The sequence below is a fragment of the Melospiza melodia genome, chromosome 4, assembly GCF_035770615.1.
Source record: "Melospiza melodia melodia isolate bMelMel2 chromosome 4, bMelMel2.pri, whole genome shotgun sequence".
Taxonomy (NCBI): domain Eukaryota; kingdom Metazoa; phylum Chordata; class Aves; order Passeriformes; family Passerellidae; genus Melospiza; species Melospiza melodia.
The window spans coordinates 56,549,195-56,572,381 of record NC_086197.1 but is presented as its reverse complement, the minus strand read 5'-3'; the positions used below and the strand labels follow the sequence as shown (position 1 = coordinate 56,572,381).

Below are 23,187 nucleotides of genomic sequence, written 5' to 3'. Positions count from 1 at the left end.
CTGGACAGGGCTCAGCTCCATCACACAAGCGTGTAACACAGAAAGGGGAAAGGAACAGCCCGCTGAAAGTTAAACCACGGCAACAGTGTTAAATCTGCAGAACATTAAAAATTCCATCCCAGACACACCAGGGTTAATATCTCCACTCTTTCCCAAGAAAGGTCACCTGACTTAATCTTTTTCTCTTTTCTAGTGAACACAAAGGCTCTCATTGTCCATCCCCGCCCCAGCCTTCCAGGAGGGAGCACTAGGTGCAAGCAGCTCTTGTCATACCGAATTGGGAACCCAAATTGCATCAAAGAGAAGGAAAAGCTGCTCCAGAGCTGCACAGGGAGCCATAGCAACGCAGCAGTTCCTATTTTTAAAAACTTGAAAGATAGTAAGAACATTAAGTCTAAGGGGAGGAGGGAGGGGGAAAAAAAAGAGAAACTACGTTTCTAACAGAAAGGAAAAAAATGCACATGTTCCTGATAGGCACCAGTGATGAAACTACATATGGCCAGCCATCAGTGTGCAGGTGTGCAAGCCAGAAAATACCCATTTCCCCATCAAGCCAGTTCCTGAAGGAGAAAGGATATTTCTCACTTTCCCTCCACTGCTCTGCTAAAGCAGGTTTTCAAATTCCCTGCGGCACTTTCAAACACACAGCGCCCTAAATGCATTTTGTGATCAGAGCAGGATCAGCAAGGGCATAGCTGGTGCTAAACTGTGGCCCAGACTGGGTTTGTGGTTTCCAAGTTCCACCACAGAGGAGGATTTTGACTCACTTTCCATGAGGAGTGGAGAGAGTCTGAAGGCACACATTAAAACATATTGTCACCAGCAAGTGAAGTTGCCACAGTACTAGCACTAATTGGACTTGGCTCCAGAGCAGAAGATGTCTCAGAGGGCTGGAAGCAGAACACGGACATTTTCCCATCTGGAAACTGATGGTGCATACCAAAATTCATTCCCAGCTGGTGGATTTTGGAGGCGTTTATGAAAGGGTATGTCCTTTAATCAAAAGACAACCCTTGCCAAAAACCCATCATTTTACTTGAACCCTTCTATTAGCTCAGTTGGTTAGAGCAAGGTGCTAACATCAGCAAGGTTGCAGGTTCAATCCGTTTACAGGCCTCTCACTTAAGAGTTGGACTCAAAGATCCTTATGGGTCCCTTCCAACTCAGAATATTTTGTGATTCTGTGATCCTATTTTAATTGCAAAGAGGCTGAAATACCCAGCTGTCCACACTGAGCAAGTCCCTACTGTCCCCCTCTGACAAAGCTCAGCTATGCAGGACTAAGGCGTCCTGTGGTGCCTGCTGAGGAACAAACATTTTTGCTGTGCCATCACGTACTCCCACTGAGAAGCCAGGGATCTCCAGTATCCTACCAGCATACAAGTTAGTTTGATGTTTGTCCTTCCACTGTAGGACAGCTGTGCTTCCCACTGCTCAAGCAGGACTGCTGCAGAGCTGGGCAGAGCAAGGAGGGCAGCCAGATGCAGACTGCTCCTGTGCATCCAGCACCCTCACCAGTCCACCTGCAGGGGGAGGTTTGGACCAAGAGCATGGTACAAACTGCCCTCAGCATTCCTCTCCAGTGACAGGGAAAAAAGGTGAACACGACTGTTCACCTCCTGACCAGACAACATGAATACCCAGCAGCCCCAAGCCAACAAACCCAGCACCTTTCACCAGCACTGCACACAGGGCAAATGAAATGCAACAGGAGATGCAAGATAGGGACAGAAAAATGTGATGGCAGTACACACAGAGAGCAAGATGGTGTACAGCAAGGGATGCAGGGAGGCACAGAGACCCTGACAGAGGCAGGAGGTACAGGCCAGCCCCAGCCTCCAGCTGCTGCTGGAGCAGTGACAGGAACAAGCAGATTTCAGCAGCAGGGATGTCTAATCTGTCAGCAGCGCTCATGCCACGTGCTGCCACTCTGCACCAGCCTGACAGCAGCGGGACACACCAACCAGTGGGAACATAATGAGCTGCTAACTAGACATGGGCCTAAAGGCTCCAAAAGGTCAAAAGTTACATATGCTCCCTCACTCTCCCAGTTTCTGAAAAGGGCAATTTCTGCATCCTTGGGAACATGTCACTTACACCTTCTTTCACCACTCCCCAGCATTAAGAAGCAAGTCCCAGCACTGTGCCTGCCACAGCTGGGGTGCCACAGGATTCAAGGGCTGGAGCAGAGCTTCCCAGCCAGCTGCCAAGCAGGTAGATGTAGACCTGCACACTGAGCGAGACAGGGCTCCTGTCTCTTAGTGCAAGGGTAACTTGACAAACCTGTGAATGGAGAAAAAACATTGCAAATGGTCCATTGTCCATTCCTGCCCTCAACTCCCCTGCTGCACTCTGTGAAGTTGTGTGACCCACTCAACTAGGAGACAACACAGAGTGGCTCCATGGCAATACCTGCACATGACATACCATGTCCCCTGTGTCTGGTGTGGAAGGTGATGGCTGCCATTATTAGAGAGGACAAGGCAGGAGGGTGGGTTGAGAGAGACCAGAAAAACAAGGAAAGGTGTTGTGTGGGCACTGTCCTTGACACTGACCTGGTCCAGGGTGCTGCGGCTATGGTGCTGCCCATAGGTATCAGGGTGACACAATACCCTGAAAGGGCACTGCACTTTTTAATGGATATGTACAGCCCATATAGTCTTGAGTTTCCAGAGCAGCAATTTGCTTGTACAACCCAATTTCAAGAACTTTCTCTGCTCACTGACTCACTGCTGAGGCATCTAAGCCCCAGCAATTCCTAGTTTCTATTAGGGAAATGTAGTCATGTGAGAACAGAGCTCGCCCTGGTTGTTCCAGGAAAAAACCAGTTGCCCAGCACTCATCAAAGGTTCTTCTGCATTTCTTATCTGTGTGGCAAGGTAAAACTACAGATGAATGTTACTTCCCCCAGAGTGGAAGTGTCAGGTCCAAACAATGCACTGAGCAAGCTGGCCAGCTGTTTTCCTATTTGAAGAATCTGAGGTACAGAATTGAACCTAACTGTTTCCCTCTAAGAGTATTTCTTTGCAAAGGTGGTATAATTCCACATTTGTATTTTAATTCCAAAGCAAATGCTCCACTGCACTTTTTATTAAAATGAAATCCGCTGTGTGCAGCCTGGTGTTAAATGAGAGACTATTAAAGCCAATCAGTGGAGAACTCATTAGAAGCCCTACAACAACAAACTAGTAGTTATGGCCCAGCATTCACAAGCAGCCATGACAACAAGCAGAAAGAATCCAGGTCTCATTGAAGGCTACAATAAAACCACAGCCCAAAGACTGTGAATATCCATACAAAACAGCTGAGCTTCCATTCCTCAAATATGAGCCAGAAATTATATTCTTTTCTCATGACTCATCTCTGAATTCCACTCCTAAGAATACTCCTGTCATTTAGTTATTTCTTCCCATTTCTAAAATGTAATGAGAAGCACCAATCCAGAGCTCAAGGAAATCTGTTCCATCAATTAAAATAACGAAATAAGCAGAAGGCTGCCTATAAACACATCCACCTCTGCCCACTCACTCCTCAGCAGCCATGGTGAAGGGAAAAAAGATGAGCTTTGCAGGATGCCTGGAAGCCTAGCAACTCTCCTAGGAAGGGCCAAGAGGTAAGAACTCCTCATCTGAGCATCTCCTACCCAACCTTTGAGATCTTCTCATCCAGTAGAAAAGAGCAGAGCACACAGTGGTGTTGCTGGGTGCCCAGAAGACCAGATATTGGGATAACTATAAACTTGGTAGACTGAAATATTCAGATCAGATTTTTTTTCTGGGACAATGAAGGAATAAATGAATAGGTAATTATTACAAACAGAACAAAGAATTAAAGACTGTAATTGAACTGGGAAATAGCATTTGGATATTTGGACTCCAAATTACCTTCTAAGCCTATTATCAGCATAAATTGAGATAAATCCCTCACTAGAGGAAAAATTCCTCAAAAATCATTCAAAAATATAACTAACAAACCTTGTAGAACAAAACTCTCTCAAAGTATCATTTCACTACTCTTTAGTGGAATTATCTCACCAGCAGGTTCACTTATTGGACAAAATCCAAAATGTTCAATGGTCGTGATCATACTTCTGCAGTTCCAGTCTAACACAAAAGAGGACCAGTTTCAAAACAGAAACAGTTGCTATGCGACCATTAGTGATACAAGAAGATGCAGACCAAACACCTACATTGTCAAGAAATGGCATTTAGATAACAGTCTGTCTTGTTTCTTTTTGTGCTTACAGCCATACTTCAAATAAAACATTGTTTGCACAAGTTCTTGCAAAAATGAACAAGTGTCAGGGTAAAAAGGAGAAAAGATATGGAAAATCTAAAAAACATTCAGTTCATTTTCTCCTTACTCTATTATATACCCAGATCAACCACTGACACCATGTTGATCAAGACCATTTGATTTTAGCTGCATTCAGAACAACTGCTCTTTTAGAAAGACAAGGGGAAAAAGTAAGAAATGGTCAGAGTTCAAAGGAAGATCTTGGGAAATGACTAATTCACAGTCAGTGTATAGCGTGCCCCCAGCTGAACTAAATTACACATTTTTTTTAGTTTAAAGTGCCACTCTCCAAAGAATAAAATGGGAAAATTCCTTTATTGCTTTGCCTCCCCAGCTATGGATTTGAAGTAAATTGGACCCTCTTGGATTAGCTTCAAGAGTTTCTGAAAGAGTAGCTACAGGGTGATGCTTTATCCGAGATCACATACACGTATACTTTGTCTCCCCAGACATCAAGCCCACATACATGCATTTCTCTACTCTGTGTAGGCAGGTGGAAGGGGGACTTTAAGTCACAGATGGCTGAATACAGTATTGCTGGGTCGAGAGCAAGGCTAAAATTAGCTTTCCAGAACCTGCAGTCCAGTCCAAAAAGAGCCAAACCAGGTTCCAGACATGCAGGTATTGCTGCTACCTGGTGTGCACAGCGCACAAGTACTGTGGGATCCTAATAGGTGGAAGGGGTTAGGGAAAGTATGAAGTAGCCAGGTCTGCAGAATCTGTAATATCCCACACAGACAAAGCATATAATGAGAGTTTTAAAGCTTAGCACATAGTAAATTCCAGTAAATTCAATGGAACTTGAAAGTATGAACACAGATTACAGCTATTAATCTCTGTGGGTTTTGGCTCAGTGAGGCAAACTCACATCTTCATGATTGCTTCCTTGTGCTTCTCCTTCTCCATAGACTTCAGGCATGAGGCTGAGCTTGAAGCCATTCAATTTCTATCAAACCCTTGGATTTGTAAAAGCAATGGCTTATTTCAGACATCACTAGCTTTTAAACTTCAAAAGGTGCCTGAAAATAATTTGACTTAAATAAAAAACTAAGCATCCAACTCACTGAAGTCAAACTTTTTATCCATCTCACTTGGAAATACAGAGAGTGTGGAAACATGGGTAGGTGTGGGGCGAAAGGATGCAAGGTCAGAACCCCCTCACAGGCCAGCACCATGCAAGGCAAAGCGAATATTTGCACTGTGCTCACAAGTAACTACAAAAGTATAATTATTCCTCAGCTAGCTCAGGTGCCTGCAGCCATCTACACAGTGGCAGAACAGAGCCTGTTCTTCTCAGTGAGACTTATGTCGGTACCCAAACTGAGCTGGGTGTATCTACACGTATTGGCACTCATTCCTGTGAATGCTGTACCCAAAGCAGACAAGGGAGCAGAAACAACATGATTTGGGCCATGAAGGTGAAAAGAAAGCTATGATCTTCACAAGTGACAGGAGCTGCTTTCAAGTGGGGTGCCGAGGCTTCCGGGCATATCTACACAGCACAACAGTGCTGGCATATCTACACTCAAGAGTCTCTGACCTGGTGACTTCTAAACAATGCAGAGAGGTGCTATGCAGAGATTCTGTTGGGTCCTTGAAGCAGCATAGCTACATGGGTGTGATGTTATGCATAGGCTAACAGTGTCAACAGAACTCATTAGAGAAGGTCTCTGCAGAATGCTGCATCACATAGCAGGGAACGTTTTGTTTTCTAGATAACTGCTAAAAAGACACAACAGAGCTTCCCCCAGAATCCCTCTTCATTTGGAAAGGTAGAACAAAAGCCTGCCTCGATGTTACTTCTCATTACTTTGTATACACTATATATATTTTCCCAGCTTAATAATTTCAGTGATGACTCAAATGAGCAGCAGAAAAAACCCTTACTCCTAAGCCTAGCTGGGAAGGAAAGAGATAAAAGCTTTAGGCACCTTTAGTAGTTTCAAGGCCTGCATAGAGAAAAAAACAGCATGGAGAGGATGAAGTAAGCAATAAGACCTGGCAATATGCCAATGGACCATAAAGACAAATGACAAATAGCAATATGGTTAATATATTGGGCCAAAGAATAAAGTTCTCTCACAGTCCCCAACATTCAAGCAAAGCAAAAATCTGCTTCCTTGCCCTTTGTCCCTCTATCTGCCTAGTAAGGTTGACAGTGAGGGGTCACAGCATGTGGATCAATCCATCATATTTGCACACTCAGTGATTCAACACGACAAATTAACAAAGACACTGAACTCTGTGTGGCCTGATGGCTACTGCCTGGATTCTCCTTTCCTAACCACAAAGGATCTAACCTGTCCAAGGATTTTATATGTAAAACACTGGACAATGACAGCTGAGAAGATCAAGGGGCATCTGGATTCCATGTCTAATTATCTGGGTTGCTTTGCTACATGCTAAAACTCTATCTGGGACAAAAAGGAACATTTAGTAATCAGAGTGCTGCTCAAGAGGTTGTTCCACCACAAGCTTCTTCTATGACCTTAAAGAGATGCCTTAGCTCTGTTTCTTAGGAAAATTTGAATTTGGATAAAGAGATGTTTATTCAAACAGGTTTTCCCTTTCTTTAAATACCCTTTCCCATTTGGAAAAACATGCTGCTCTAATCAAGGTACTAGGCTTTCTGCATAAGGTGCACAAGAAAGAATGGTACCCAAAACAGCAGAAAACAGCCAGTGGAGTGCCAAAGAGCAGGGTGACAGCAGAAGCCCTGCTCTGAGGTAAACCTGATTCTTAAGACATCCAAGGTCTTTAAAGGCTTTGAGTACAAAGCAGGACCTGAGCAGAGCTGATGGCTCTAACTCCTTTTGCAGCTCTAGTTCTCCACATCCCTTTGCATTTCCTTCTATCCTGCAATTCAAGGCTAATGAACAGCAGGACACTTGGTGTTCAGACAACAGTTGCCATGAAACTATTCCTGGTAGGTTACACAACCACCACCTATAAGGGACACCTGTTCACATAGTGCTAGTGCCTGGAACAGAAGCTGGTGCCTTCTAGACTTCAACAGAAACATTCCCATTGCTTGCAGCAAGAACCCACCTGGGAGCGGCGGACCCAGTCATGCAAAGACACTCCAAGAAGTTCAGCGCTGGCGAAATTCTGTGCTGAAGAAGTTTGTTTACGAAAGCGAAGATTTGTGCATTGAGGGGCACTATCAAATTGTTGCACTATGCCTTTGTTATTCCTTTTCCTCACGCTGACTTGACCCCTGTGTTGTATGAAGGCTTTCTAAGGGGGTGACAACACTGGCACTCCTGATGCACAGCAACACGGGTCCCACCCTCAGCTCACCTGCCCTTGCCCAGTTCTGGCCAACACCACCTGCTGCCCCAGAGCACCACATGCCTAGCAGAAATATTCTGGTGCCAGAGGTTGTCTTTGACCACCCTTCCGTATGGCTGGCCTGGCTGTTCCCCTTACCTGTTGAGCATGTTGGACTGGTAAATCCTTTTCTCCTGGGTGTTGTAACAGCTGCTCTTGGGCTCAGGGATGAAGCTGTGTTCAGACAGCATATCAGAAGCAGCCGTGGTGATTATGGCTATTCCATCCCTTACTCTGGCAGGAAGACCGTAGTCCCATTCATCATATGAGACAGAGATGAGCCCGGTGGGGAACTCGGATGGCACTGTGTCTGTATCCCCTGCCACCAGGCTGGGCACGATCCACGTGTAACCATAGCCTGTCAGACCCACTGAGTTGGCCACCTCAAAAATGTAGGTGGCCTCTTCCTTTGTGCAGTAGAGGAGGATAACAGGGCTTTGGAGCTTCTTGAGCTGGTTCTGGATCTTTGAGTCCCCATCGTCCAGGGACATGTCCAACAGAAGGACTTCCTCCAGTTCCCAGCCCACAAAGCTGTGCTCAATGGTACTGCGGATCTTGTTCACAAAGTCCTGGTAACCAGGGAAGTACGTAGTGACAATGGAGAAGATGTACCAGTCGTATTCTTCCATGATGTTGAGCATGACAGAAGCTTGCTGTTCTATTGATGGGCCAAACTGGAAGAACATGGATGACTCATCCTAGAATAGGAAGTCAGAGGAAGAGAGAAAAAAAGAAAACAAGAATATGTCAAAGGAAATAAACAGCATTCCTAGCCAATCCATTGAGCATAAAGGGGTAGGCACACAGTCAGAATCTTACTTCATATCTTGGCCAGAGCTTAAAGATTTTTAACTTTTTAAAATTTAAGTGAAGCAAGTGAGAAGGAAGTAAAATCCTTTTTATGACCAGCTGTCCTTACTTTATTTTTAAAGGCAGGTTGCCAAAATTACTCAAAGGTTTCAACTGTTAGGCCTGATTCTAACAGACAGAGAACAAGTGGTACACAAGTGAGGACAGAAAAACAGAATATGTACAAAATATTTCATGAAATTAAGAGCTTTAATCACAGGATTATCATAACCTTATATGCAGCATAAACAGGATCACGGCAGTTTTGATATGGATTTTTGGGACAGTCACTTTGATACTGAGTTTGGGACAGTCACTGTGGTTTGAGTATCCAGACTAAAGTACAAATGGAGTACACAAAATCACTGGATACAAATAGCTCTGACAATCTCTACTATTAGTTCCTCTCAAAGCAAGCAGCAGCACAGAGTTCTGTACAGTTCTTCTCAGTACAACTGTGAAGGCTCAGTCTCAGAATAACATAAAATACATTAAAATAAAACAGAGACTTCTAAACTATGATGAGCTTTGTTGACACCATGTTTTAGAGAAATATCAGCTCAGTATATCTCTTGGTATTGCTCTCATATCCTTCCACCATACTAAGTTAATCTTTGCAAAAATTAGAACTTGTACCGGTTTACAACCTTGAAGACTCCAAGGAGTTTTATACAGATCTCAGCTCTCCAATGGCATAGTGTAAATCTCTTCTGTCCTGGGATTTCATCAGATATCAGGCTTTCAATTTATGACATCCAGAAAAATGCAAATCCCTGCTTTTGCCCAATTCATGAAGGAAAGGAATAGAAAAAAGTAGTTGCCAAAATTCTGTCTTAGGGATATATCTTCTATCTTTTAAAAGCAATTGCAAATTCCTCCTGACTTCTATAGAGTAGGATTAGATCATAAAAGAAAAAATTAAAAAAAAAAAACAACAAACCCTCATAATTAAATTATATCTCTCTGTGTAGAGATTCCCATCATAATAACAAAGTTCTCCAAACCCAAACACTGCTTTAAGGAATGAGAACAGCCCAACCTTCTTTTAATAAGTCTGGAAAACTGGACCAGAGATACAGAAAGATTCACTCAGGAGTTTGAGACCTGGAAAACTCATTGTGCCTTAAGACATTACCTCAAGACAGTCACATTTAGAACAGTTCTCTACCAAATTGAGTCTCCTACAGCCTGGCAGGTAAAGCTGTTTCTCGGCAGGGATGTAGTTAATCAATCATCCATTCATCCTTTAGCTATGGTTTTGATTATCTATAACCATTTCCTATATTGACAAAATATACAATAGCTCAGCAACTCCAGAAAAATAAATAAAATAAATAAATAAAGTCCTGATCTCATACCCAGCCTTAAGCTGCTTGTTTCTCTTTCCTGAGCTCCCCATGGGTCACATCCTATACAAAATGCCTCTCTTACAAGGTTTGGTGATTAAACTCTGTTTGCTTCCTCCATACAGCTCACCACCCACATGTGAAAGTTCTCTTAGGGCTGCTCTTTGCTTAGTGGAAAAATAAATGTATGCAAAAAGAAAAAGGAAAAGACAACAGCAACAAACTAAAGAGAAGTTAAAAAAAATACAAAAAAAAAAAACAAACAAAAAAAAAAAAAAACAGGACCAGCAACTGGAGCCGCTCAATATATGGAAAACATCTCATATTTTTTATCACTGGAACTCGCCCCCTTCTCTCTGAACTGTGCTCAGGAAAAGAACCTACTCATCTAATAAAAATAAAAAGATACTTTATGTCTTTGAAGCTTATGCAGAAAATTAGAAAAGACAGAGGAAAAAAAATCAAACTATTGTCACAGCATGTGCCAGAATATAAAAAAATCCTGAACAAGCATCTCCAACACCCTTCATTGCACGGTGCCTTTGAAAGGCACTTGTAGCTTTCTCAACTGAATGCTAGAGTGTGAAGACTCTGCCTCACTGCCACATGAAAAGACAAGACAGCTACACTGATGACTAGTATTTACTTTTATATTAAGTTCAACAAGAACCTTTCTACACTTATGCATAAGAGTCTCTGAATTGACTGCAATTTTTCACCATTTCTAGCAGAGTCCAAGATCTGAAGGGCCTGGTTATCGAATTACCGGAACATTTGACACACAGCATCTGGAAGTCTTGTCTGGTTGCTTCCTCAGTGATAAATAGGAGACACTAGGTGGTAAATCCACTGCTATTTCAAGGCTACACACATACACTCTCAGGAGCTAGTAGGCAGGATAGCAAGGTGCAGGAGGTAATGCCCTCCCAGTGATTTAAACAGGGTCAAGCTAAAATGCCTGCTGACAGTTCGTTCCACACGAGTGCACCGCCTAACTGTTGGAGGGAATTCAGCCCCAAAAGACTCAGGGACAAAATTCAGAGCTCCTCACTATCAAGAGTGTATGAACATCAAAAATCAATACACCAAATAGACAGCTTTATCACAACCCAGGGAAACAATTCCCCTCCACTGAGAAATGGAAGCACCCCACTTTACATCAAGCACAAGCCACTTGGCTGCACATGCAATAATTGCTCTTGAGCAACTGTTGGCATTTCTATTACAGAAGCAGCAAGAAGAGGCAACTTATATTCAAAATGAGAGCATTAAGGAGGTGCAAGCCAGTCCAGATTTTGTTTTGCCAAGATGGCTCTTGGCACTTAATCACCCCGATAGTTGGGCTGGCCAAATGTTCTTCATTCCCTGACCAACTCAGCACTCAGAGAGGGGTGAAGAAGGAAGGACAGACAACAGTAGAGAAGAAAGTGTCCCTCTTATAATAAATCAGAAGAATTGCTGATAGAGTTAGACAGAAATCTCAGCCACTACCTTTTGAGGGGGACAAAAATCAAACTAAGAAAAATGTCCAAAAGCCTCAATTTTCTTCCCTACCTTGTTTTTGGGCATGCCTGATGAAAAGTCAAGGAAAAAGAAGGAGCTGAACCAATACAGAACAGTGGGGCTATCAGAGTATGAATTTGACCTCACTGTATTGCTACAGTGAAGGTTTTTAATCAGGAGACAGATCTAAGGTAGTTTTACCATTTTTACACACATATACCCTATAGAATCATTATTGTTTTATTATGACTAGAACCAAAAAGGAGTATTTTACCCTTCCAGACATTATGGGTTTTTATAGAACATCATAAGCTCCTATTTTTTCCTGAAGAAATTTCACATTTTCCACCTTCGTATTTTACCTTGAAACAGCCAAAATACGGCTCAGCATTGCCATTGGGAGACAGTTTTAAGTTTGGGACAGGGATAGGTCGAGTTTTAATCAGAAGTCCCTTGCATTGCACATCACCCAGGTGAAATATAATCCCCTGGCTACAGGAAAAAGCCTGTCTTCCTCCTACAGCCCTTTCACCTGCAAGCTCAGGCTTTCCATCACTACCTGATGCAAGAGACAGCAAGATGCTGCAGGGTGTCCCTCACGCAGTCTGAAAGAGCAGAGGCTCCATTACAGGATCTCAAAGCTTCCAGAGATCCCAGTACTCCCCCACTGTCACCCTACAAGGTCAGGGATCTGTAGTTTGCAGAGCTGAGCTGGAGGTGGAGCTGATCAATTGACACAGCACACTCCCCAGTTGACAGATGGCTTCCCACAGAAAATCTGCTCTGAGTTTACCAATGCTGGGACAAGTATTGCCTCCTCCTCCGGCACGTTTAACCCTTCCAATAAGAAGGCTGAATTGCACACAGTGAAGGTACGAACACACTCACCATGAAGCCTCCTCTTGCAGACTGGTGGCTAGTGAGTTCCTAGGTGGATGGAAGACAGTTTGCAGAGGTAGGACAGGGCTTAGAGTACTATCACCAACACTTCTAAGTTCTTCAGACTTGCAGGTAGGCCAGGTCTGACCCACACCTCAGTGAAGATGTGAGCCCTTGGCAAGGCTGCAGGTGACTCTCCCAGGAGCCCTCCTCCAGCTGCACCATTTGAAACCAATCACTGCCATTTAATGAGCCATTTACCTCAGATGTGGCAGGAGAGGTCCTCGGGGAGCTTTTCTCACAAGTTTCTTCCTAACAGACACTCTAGATTCCCCATTCAAGCAAGTACAATTACTGCCTTAAAAACAGGATCTTACAATCCAGAGCAAAACTGCTTCTCAGTGCAGGCCAGACTGGAGAACATCCTCAAAGCAGGGGAATGCAAGATCCCCAAAAAGTTGCAGGAGTCCACTCATGCTGAGGAACTGGCCAGCCTTGCACCGAGCCATGGTATTGACTGCTGACCTGGCAGTGAGTGAGGAGATCAGCATGCTACATTCCCTCTGTGCAGCCCACCGGAATGGAATCTGGTTCTGTGCTCCACACACTGGTGGCTGGTCCATGAACACATTTTTGCTAGGGGTGGCAAGCTCCTTCAGCTTCAAAGTGCCAGACCCCACAAAGGCAAGATGTGTCAAATTATGCACAAAGAATTCAAGTAAGGAGCAAGTCTAGAACAGGTTTGCTTCCAGGATTTTGAGAAATATACCATGTCATTGCAAAATGCCCTACTCTGCTGTCTCCACACAGGTGCAGGACAAATACAATTTGTACTGCTAAGCTAAGTAGCCCCTTTTTATTACGCTTTTTGGAACATCTGTATATTTACCCCCATTGCCTCTTCATTAGGCTTCCTGTGCAGCCCTAATTTAACAACTGGGGTCTGCCCTTCCTCTCCAGCTCACAGAGGGGATCCTATCAGATCCTAATGACTCAGGCCACTATCACTTTCCAAAGCCCTCTTCTCATTTCCTGATTTAGAAGAAAAGCTGTTCATGTGTCTTTAGTACAGTCTTGATTTGCAAAATTACTCTATGACCAACAGCCAAACCACATAGGGCTGCCTTTTGTTTAGATTTCAGTCCTGCCTACCACACAATGTGGAGGGGGCAAAAAGGAGTGAGCAAGCAACAAATAACTTCTGGGAAAACACAGGCTTTCATTTGCCTACCTATGTATTTCTTTTCTTCAAAACTGAGACACCGCTGTGTACCTGTTTGTCACAGTCCTGGTGGGATACTTGATTCACTGGGAGTTTTACTGCTCATGATGGAAAATGCCACTACAGTTCAATGTCTTATAATTTAGTTTCCTGTATGTCTGAGTCCCGTTTGTTATAACATATCTGACAGGAAATCAGGAGCTTTGTTGCTTAAGTGTTCATTTACTTCTGTTTATCTTACCACAAATCCATTACTGCCTCAGGCTAGCCTACAGTCAGGATCCTCTGTCTGTTTGGTTTTTTCTCTCCAAATTTAATTTTTTTATTTCGTTTTCAACAACTCAATACAATACAACTCTGGATTTTATATTGCATGTTGTATCATGCTGTGTGAGTCCTTTCTTGAATGCTCGCAGTAGGGACTATGAGAACATGGTGACACTACAGACCTAATATTATGTCCCCCTGATCTAAAATAGAATCTCTGCTTCTCACTCTCATATACACACATATACATACTCACATATACATATACACACTCACACTTCCACAAATACATTCATAGCAAAACCTACTGAATGTAAAGTTGGAGCACGTTGAATTGTGTCATTTCCTAATGACTCTGCCTAATTTATACTATCTGATATGATTTCCTGTTTTACTGAAATAGGTTCCCTGGGTTACTAAAGATTTTGACTTGCATAGCACATGACCTTCTGCAATCCTTTTCCCACATTCTGATTCACTGAGGAGTGGATCATTCTTAGTGAAAATCCTCCAAGCTGCCCCGGGAACGTGATATCAGTGGGAAGTTCAAATTTCTTAGATGAACAAATGTGGTTTATATAACCATATCATTTATCAGTGCCCCCCTTGTTCTTGCAATAATTACTGAACACACTAGACTTACTCGACAGAAGGATACATAGCTCAGAGTTGATGGTTACAGGAACTGGTAGATGAGAGATAGCAAGAGACCCAGTTCAATGTCACCACTGATAGAAAGACAGGATACACGGTGATAAATTAATTAGGAGAATGGCTGTTGACTCTCCAGGTGTTCTCTGGAAGCCACAATCCCTGATGGCTACCAATTGCAATGAAGAATATAGAATTGTTAGCACAGTTCAGTTGTTACCCTGGTAAATGATAACAAATATACTAAATTCACATGTATAATGACATCACCTACACATAAAAGTTTCATCATAAATACAGATCCCAGTCCTGGATTGGACATCAATCTCTCTGTAGCAGTGGGAACAGGTCTGCTGCAGAGCCCTAACCCAGGGGCAACAGTCCAAGTGCTCCAGAACGAAGGAGTTCCTGAGAGCTGCAACAAAAAGGTCTCCAATTAAAGATGACTCAAGGGCTGAAAACAGCTAAGTGATTTCCACTTTCTACTTAAGGGTCTGCAGAAATTTGTTCAAAAGACTTTGCAACAGAGGAAACACAAGATAACCTAGATTCTGTAATCTTGATCTTGGTGTTGTTCCACTCTATACCACATGCAGTTAATAAAAAAAGATTAAAGAGTCAATCATACCAGAGTCATTGTCTGACATATACAATTCAGAGAAATTCAGTTGTTTGGCTAAAGAGAGGGTGAAAAATTTGTGACTTTTATAAACAATGACTGGTAAAAGCAGGCTAATATATGCTGGTATGTTATACCAGCTTCTTAAAGCATCATGCATGGATACCAGCATTTTTCCACAGAGGAGAAACAGCAGTTAGCAAGCTGCCAGGATAAACAGTTTCCCACCAGGACAGTTACATTTCCATTTTCACCTCTGTAGGTGTGTATTTCCTTGTTAGATGAAAGCACATGGACGGATTAGAGCACTGGCTGCACTGAGTAGAGCCCGCCACCCAAGTGACATTATTCCATGGGGGCAATTCGGGCAGCCCAGGACCAGTTTCCCTGTCCCAACTCAGAGAAGCCCACCAGGATGGCTTAATATCTTGACATTGCCAGCCCAAAACAAATGAAAGTCAGACTGCCCCATTACTCATCCATCTGATTACATCATGGTGTTTGCCTGGCTCTTCTTTTCTGGCTGTCTTACCCTCCAGACTAAGGACTGAATTTTGACTATAAGCTGAATGGGATGTCATTTGGTATAGCCTTATTAATCAAGAGCAGCCATAAAACTATCCAGCACTTTAAAAAAAGTCCAGTCACAGTATTTGGCAAGATGTCATTGAATATATTTCTCAAATCAACTATCCTGGATGAAATACTATTTCTTTTTATCATTTCTAAATTAACTGCTCTCCCATTTCATCAAGTATACCTTTGGTCTCTTATTATGAGCAAACCTTCATATGAGCTGAAGCTCCAAAGGTTCACAGAGTCAATTTACATAAGTCCTGGAAGTTCAGCATTGCATCCAATGCCCCCTGAGCCTCTCAGGAGCTTAAGATCTCTTCTCACTATGGTCCAGCTGAGGACAGGTCAGAGTGTGTCTGTTAAGTGCCTCTATTCCTCTTCTCTCATAAAGTAGTGATACCCCCTATCTCTCAAATTTTGCCTTGCTTATTTAATTTAATTATTAACCTTCTGCAGGCTAAGCTGTTACTTGTTTTCTCTGTCCTAAGAGATGGCACCTGCAGTCCTAATGATGCCAAGGTCTAGTCAGCCTTTATGGGCAGAGTGAATTTGGCCATGCCTATGCTCAAAGATGGACAGCTGAAGTAAGGCAGACAGTTTAAAGTAGTATTGTGCCAGGATTTAATCTTTTCTCACAGGCTGGTATTATTAAAGAGTTTAGATAATTTTAAACACATGGATATAACTTTCATACCCTTTGGATCAGAGTTGGCTTGCCTTAGAGTACACATGAGCGAGCAGCTGCACACAAAGTCTGTGTAGATGTGCCCTCTGCTTTCCTTAAGGCAGGGAGCAATAAAAGGCTTCCGCCTCATCCATCCTGGACAGCAGTAAATGGGCAATTCTGTCACTTGCAGGAAAAAAAAAAACCCACTCGCTTAAACCAGGAGAGCTCTCTAGCACGGGGACAAAACCAAGAGCTGAGGTTTGACTAAATTACACAGACTCCAGATTTCCCATTACCTCATACCTGGCTGCCACTTCTCTAAGAGAGTCATAATTGATATTCTGAATATGTCCCAAAGGAAAAATAATTAAAAAAAAAAAAAAAAAAAAGGAAAAAAAAGGGAGAGAGAGAGGGGGAGGGAGACAGAGAGAGAGGGGGGTAGGCACCGGTTCTGCCCCACCGCCCTGGTCCCAGCTCAGCAGCCAGGTTCCCTGGCAGCAGCGCACACGAAATGCCGCTGTGGCCGCAAGCTCCCGACCGCCGGCATCCCGCCGGGAGGCACCGCACCGCTCCGCTCCCGCCAGCGCTGTGGCCCGGCCCGGCACGGCACGGCACGGCCCGGCACGGCACGGCACGGCCCGGTACGGCACGGCACGGCCCGGCACGGCACGGCACGGCACGGCTCGGCACGGCACGGCACGGCTCGGCACGGCACGGCACGGCTCGGCACGGCACGGCTCGGCACGGCACGGCACGGCTCGGCACGGCACGGCACGGCTCGGCACGGCACGGCCCGGTACGGCACGGCTCGGCACGGCACGGCACGGCACAGGAGCTGCGAAGGCTGGGGCTGGGCGTCACTACCCCCATCACAGCGCGGGGCTCATCCCCCGACAGCCTGCCGGGACTGCAGAGATGCTCGGGAAGGGGAGCGGCACTGAGGAGAAGAAGGGAGCCCACTCTTCTCCTCCCGGGCCTGGGAGTGAGCATTCACCATTTCACACTCGCAGCTTTCCGGGACAGGGCGTATCCACAACTCCCTCCACCGCGCCTTCCAGATCAGATTCCATCACTTTGGAAAGGGGGTGCTGATTGCTCAGAGCACAATTCCTTGCTGCCTTGAGCTCCCCCAAACCTGACTCAGCTCACTTCAACCTGCGTTTTACAGCAAGGGCTGGAACAGGAGGAATGCCAAATCATTGTTCTCTATACCAGGCAAGAAGGCAGCTCTGTGTGGTTTTATTTTAAGAGGGATTTTACCCCCTGCCTTATACTTTCAGAACAGGACAAAATAATCTGGCCATAAAATGAAGAAAGTACCCTGGTCCATTTTTTGTTTGGACATGCTGCTGGCAAGCAGCTGCCTCATTAGCACAGAATGTGTATGTCTGCACCAGGCAACAGGAGGCACAGAAACCATGCACTGGCCCTAAGGCATCTGTTCATCAGCGCTGTGTGGAAGCTCCAGCTCGTGTCCCGTGGAGCTGCCAAATCAGGAGAGCTAACTAGTTCAAATCCCAGCCTGCGCCATCCTGGTGACCCTTTTTCTGGTGTTAGATCTAGCTGGGGACTCTCCTAGTCTGAGGAGAAGATGGATTCCTGACCCATTGGACCAGGCCTCTGGGTTAAGTCTCTGCTTTGGAAAGCTACTGCATCACTGAAGTGCGTTGTGAGAGTCCCTGGCTGAAACAACAAGGATTCCAACACGCTTGAAGACCCAATCCCCACTAGAGCTTGCTTTGGCCATAGTTAGTTACCTCTTGTGTTCCTGGATGAATGAAAACTGCGCCTACCTTCTCTGCCCAGCTCTCCTTCCTAATCAACCAGTGAGGAGTGCCCCTGTACGGAAGCTGGTGTCATGTCTGTCTTGCTTATTGAATTGATTCACAAAGTTTTAAATGATTATTGATTGTCCTTATCCCCAATGGAAGCTCTGAGACCAATGGAGTTATTTACACAGATTTTAGACAGGAAAGAAGCTCCCTTCTCAAATCTTCTTGAGATTCCATCTATTAAGTCTTGAAAACTCAATAGGAGGTTTTCTGCAGCTTTACAGATAAAACTACTCACAAATACATGAAGTCTCCTGCATGCACAGATGTCCATCCAAACATATGCAGCATCTTCTGCCAAATCCACAGCTGCTGTATTATTTTTTTTTCAATTATTTTTGTTTGGGATCATAGCTCTTCCATTTCCTTTCTTTGCCCTGATGATTAATGGCTGTTTTTCACGGCTCTTGTTGTTATGAGACTGAGGCACAAATTGTGGCAAAGTCCCTATCGATGGAACAGCCATTTCTGAACTCTGAGGAATTGGAAATTGTTCTTGGTAAAAGACTGGAGACCACAGGAGATTTGTAGAGCTAGAGTCTGAAATCATCCCCACCATTCCTGAAGTACTTAGAATTTACAGTTGTAACAGTGATTGGTGCTGTAAGGACCATTATATCCACTACCATGATCTAAGCACATGAACATTTACACTCCTCAGGATTCGATGAAGAGGATCTGAAAGTGGAAATTGGACTGTCTGACTTTGCAATAAGGTGACACAAGTTTCAGTTTTGTATATTTTTTTGCTTGGACGATGACAGTCAAGAAGCCCATTTCCAGTCAGTTCAACTCTGTGCTGAAGCACACATAATTGAATTCAGTTTCTTTCTATACTTACCTGCACATTAATATATATCTATATATTCCATATGCCCTTGAAAGCAGCAGCATAATAAATAAGATACTTTTTGTACTTGAATTCAAATTTTTCTATCTATATTAGGCTTTGTACTTTTTTAAACAAAACCCGAGGCTGAGACTGAACTGCCATATCTTTTTCAAGATCACACATGCACACGAGGCACTGAGATTTCTGTCGAGGATCGACACAGCAGAGAAAAGGAATGATAGAGCAGCAAGAGAATTTGCCTCTGCTGGTCATTAATAATAAGAGTAACAAAGGCATCTAAGAGAATAAAAGCCAGAGTGAGATGCGTTAGGTACAGAAATAGCTCTTGGACTCACTCAAAGGCAAAGCTGGTGCATCTTGTTTTCCTGCATCTCCTTGTCTGTCCTCTTTCTTAAGCACACGCTCTGGCACGATGGGGGAGTGGGAAGGAGATGGAAGCATCAGCAGGGGCTACAGCAAGCAGGGGAGAAATGAGCTATTCAGTCTGAACACTGCCTGGCCTGGGCCTGTGACAGAAGATAAACAAATGTCCCTATGAGGGGAGAAAACAAAAAGTCCTGTCCAGCACTGCACTGGCTGCAAGGGAAGAACCATAGGCTGTGGTGTTTGGTCTTTCCATCCACTTTGTATCACTCCAAGTCATTCTCTGTCTTCCTGCACTCCTGGTTTCTCACTGCACACAGGTGTGTGTCCATACAGACATCACATGTCCATGTGTACACAGGCAGTCACTTGCAGGATGTCTCAAAGCAGGCAAAGCATCTCATCCCCAGTATGGCAGCTGCATTCCAATGCAGGCCGGCAGCACCTGAGTTGGCATCTGACGATGATCCCTAAGAATTCAGGCGATGGTGCAGCCCAGACTTACTGAAGAGCAGTGTCTGCATCACCACACATGCATTCAGAGCTAATTAAGCCTCTGGTTTGTGTTCTCAGGGAGAAGCCAGGGTTTACACAGGCTGCTTCACTACACAGCCCTGGCCACAGCCCAGAGGAAAACAGATGCCTTCAAATCATGGGTGAAAACACTCAAGATATAGTTTTACAGACCTTATTTCTTCTGACAAAATACAGTCCTTCAGGACTCACCTTCCATGGAGGCAAGCAGTCATGTAAATAATATACATCATGAAGATTTTAGTTTAAAAAAAAAAAAAAAACAAAGCCAAAAATGAAAAAAAGTCAGAATTGTCTTGTCACAGACATATTTTCCGAAAAATCCTTTTGCCAGAACTTTTTCTTCTGAGAAGCCTCAAAGGAAAAGGAAAACAATAATTATCTGCTGCTGTGAAATGCAACAGGTTCATCTTTGATTGGTTCGTGTGAGTTATTTTTACTTAATGACCAATCACAGGTCCAGCTGTGTTAAGACTCTGGTCAGTCACAAGATTTTATTATCATTTTTTTCTACCCTTCTGATGAAATCCTTTCTCTTTCTTTAGTTTAGGTTTAATATATCATTTTCTTTTAATATAATATAGATAATAAAATAATAAATCAGCCTTCTGAAACATGAAGTCAAGATTCTCATCTCTTCCCTTATCCTGGGACCCCTGCAAACAACACCACATTGTCTTTTCTTTAGGTAGGTCATAAGAGGGAATATTTGTGGGAAGGTTTTAGCCACAGGAAGGTTTATTTCAGGGTGCAGCTAAGCAATTCTGAAAGCTGATACAAAGACATCACTCTGGTCATCAAGCTTCAAGATTTTTTTTTTTTTTTTTTTTTTTGCTAGTAGGAAGTGTTTTATTCTCTTTTTTATATAAAACTTCTGAATATCTCCTCCTGAGAAGCACCGTGATGAAAAATTTTCCTTCAACAGTGGTGGCTACTGCAAGGAGCTCAACCTTTTCATTATCTCAGTGCCTTCAGGATGTGTACATTCCTACACTAGGCATTTGTCTGCACTGCGTGGAGCCTGCAGCAGTAGCTGTGCACCCTTTATCTCAGAGGACATTCTCCTCTTCTGTGTGCTAAGAGCAGAAGGAGCAGAGCTGAAGAACGATGTACATTTATTATCTTGGTGTTGGTGCTCTCCAAGGCATGCAGCCTTGCAGACTGGGCAAGCTCAGTGAATGAAGCACACTGCATGGAAAACATCAACCCAGCGTTCCACAGCTCATTTGGTGTCCAACTGCTCTTGTTATGTCACCCAGCAGCTTCTAAGGGCTGACAGTAGATCTCTGTGCTTTTGCTCCTCAGGCTAATCCCACTATCTTCACAGTGCTATCATACTCTCTAAATGGAAGTGAAAATATGGTCAGGCTCCCTGTGCATTCTGCACTAGGCTACGGACAAACCTCTCTATTCATCAGAGCACAAACATGGCCTTTCCTCACTGGCCTTCCTACTAAATCTCTCTTCATACTGTAACTCTAGGATATCCAAGGAAGACAAAGTAAGCAATATTTTTACGTATTTTTATGCTTTACAGTGCACATATTCCTTTCCTATATAAAGTGCTGAGGATGCTAAATCAAGGGTCATGCATTCCCCTTCAGCTATCTTTGAGGGTTAGGGAGGGGCTGCACAGCCCATTGGTAATTTGTGTGTTTCATTGCTATGCATCAATTGTTGGGTCCCCAGGAGATTTTCATTTCACTCCATAAGCACCAGCATGTCTGTTTCAACAGAAATTAATCATACGAGCCCTCCCAGTCTTGGACTCAATCCTTCTCAGAGCAGTTTGCTTCCTTGCACAAGGTCAGCTGTGTATCTTGTACTTGGACAAAGAAAGTTCTCCGTTCCCTGGGAACTCTGACAGCAGCGTTTTAACAGGGTACAGTGATGATGTGCAAGTTTACAGTCTAAACTTAACATGAGCAGCATTTCAGACAGAAGTGTCAGGAGGACTTTAAGCAGGCTGATCATAATCCTTCCTGCTGGGATATGGACATATCACCATTGATGGTGAATCCTGGTAGGGATTTTTCAGGACTGCAAGTGGGCAACATCTTCCATCCTACAGCTTCCAGCAAACCACCTCCTCAGAGTTCATCAGTTATCTTGCAGTCTTTATGGACTCAAAAGGCAGATTATTGCCTCTTGAGGTGTCAAGAGCTTTTGCTACAGCTTCTGGGTTTCCCTGAAATGCCCTCTTCTAGGTATTGATTGAGCTAGGTATTACAACTGAAAAGATTTTCATTTAGCAAATTTTTCTTTGCACTCCTCACGGTGCCAAGGGAATACATTAAGTGAGATCTCTTTGCTCACCCATTTTTGCATAAGCTTGTTCTAAGTGCACTATGCAATTGCTTTAATTCCCCAGCAACAGCCTCCTCACATTTTCAGACCTCTCAAAAGCATGTCTATATTGTGTAATGCCACATCCCTACCTCAGAAATGCCAGAGCTAACCTGAACAACCTAGAAAGACCCAGTTGTGTGCTGTAAGGCACAGCAACAGCTTGCAGAAGTATTACCTTGGGTCCTTGAAGCTGCAGAGTGGTGTCAGTATAGTCCCTGAGCTAAATGTTATGATACAATTGTACCATTTCTTCAAGGTAGCCTGTTGGGTGCTCTCTGAAGGTCCACACATGATGCCATGCAGCACTGACCTTCCTGCAGTGTCTAGGCACCCCAACATGTCACAGTGCTCCTCCCCACAGCTGCCACAGCACACTTACCCTTGCTGCCTGCTCCTCAGGTTCCCTTTGCACCCTCCACCCCAGCAGAGGTGTTTTCCACTCCCAGGACCCAGGGACCAACTTTAACCTCTCTCCTGGACCCTTCTCCCGCACGCTCAGCCCCACAGGCTCCCTCCACACCAGCTCCCCTCCCACCCACTTGGCACAGGACAGTCACAACCACGCTGGCACTGGGGCAGCAGGAGGTGAGGCCAAAAGGCCAGCAGACGGTGGGTTCGCATCCACGAGCATCCCGATTAAGGATCCAGCTTTGTTTCCATGGCAACGAGCAGGGCCACGGCAGCGCGGTCCCTGGTCCCTTCCCGCAGCGGCCGCGCTCCGTGCCCGACACCGCTCAGTGCGCGGCCGGGGCTGCCGGCAGTGACCCTTCGTGCGCCTTCCAAAGCCCGACAGATTAGGGCTCACACATTTCCCACCCACGATGTGCCAGCCAGAAACAGGCAAATAAGGATGTGCCAACTAATAGCGGCGGCAGAAATAACACCTCCCATCGCAGCTGAGCTGTAAACCCCTTAGAACAGCATTACAGGGAAATAAACGCGTTTGCTTTCCTAGAAGCCGGCAAGCATAAGCGATGGAATGCAGTTCAGGGAATTAAAGCAAGACATTTTTTTGTGCAGGTAGCACACAGGCAAACAGCCCACACTCCCC

General features: G+C 44.4%; 1 protein-coding gene across 3 annotated transcripts in view; it reads right to left on the bottom strand.

Moving 5' to 3' along the window:
• GRIN2B (glutamate ionotropic receptor NMDA type subunit 2B) overlaps window positions 1-23,187 on the bottom strand; it is a 207,535-nt gene that overhangs the window by 111,923 nt on the left and 72,425 nt on the right. For all 3 annotated transcript variants that reach the window (XM_063154709.1, XM_063154710.1, XM_063154708.1), the window contains one exon: window positions 7,726-8,324. In XM_063154709.1, coding sequence (XP_063010779.1) covers window positions 7,726-8,324 — 599 coding nt within the window. The remainder of the gene's footprint in view (window positions 1-7,725; window positions 8,325-23,187) is intronic.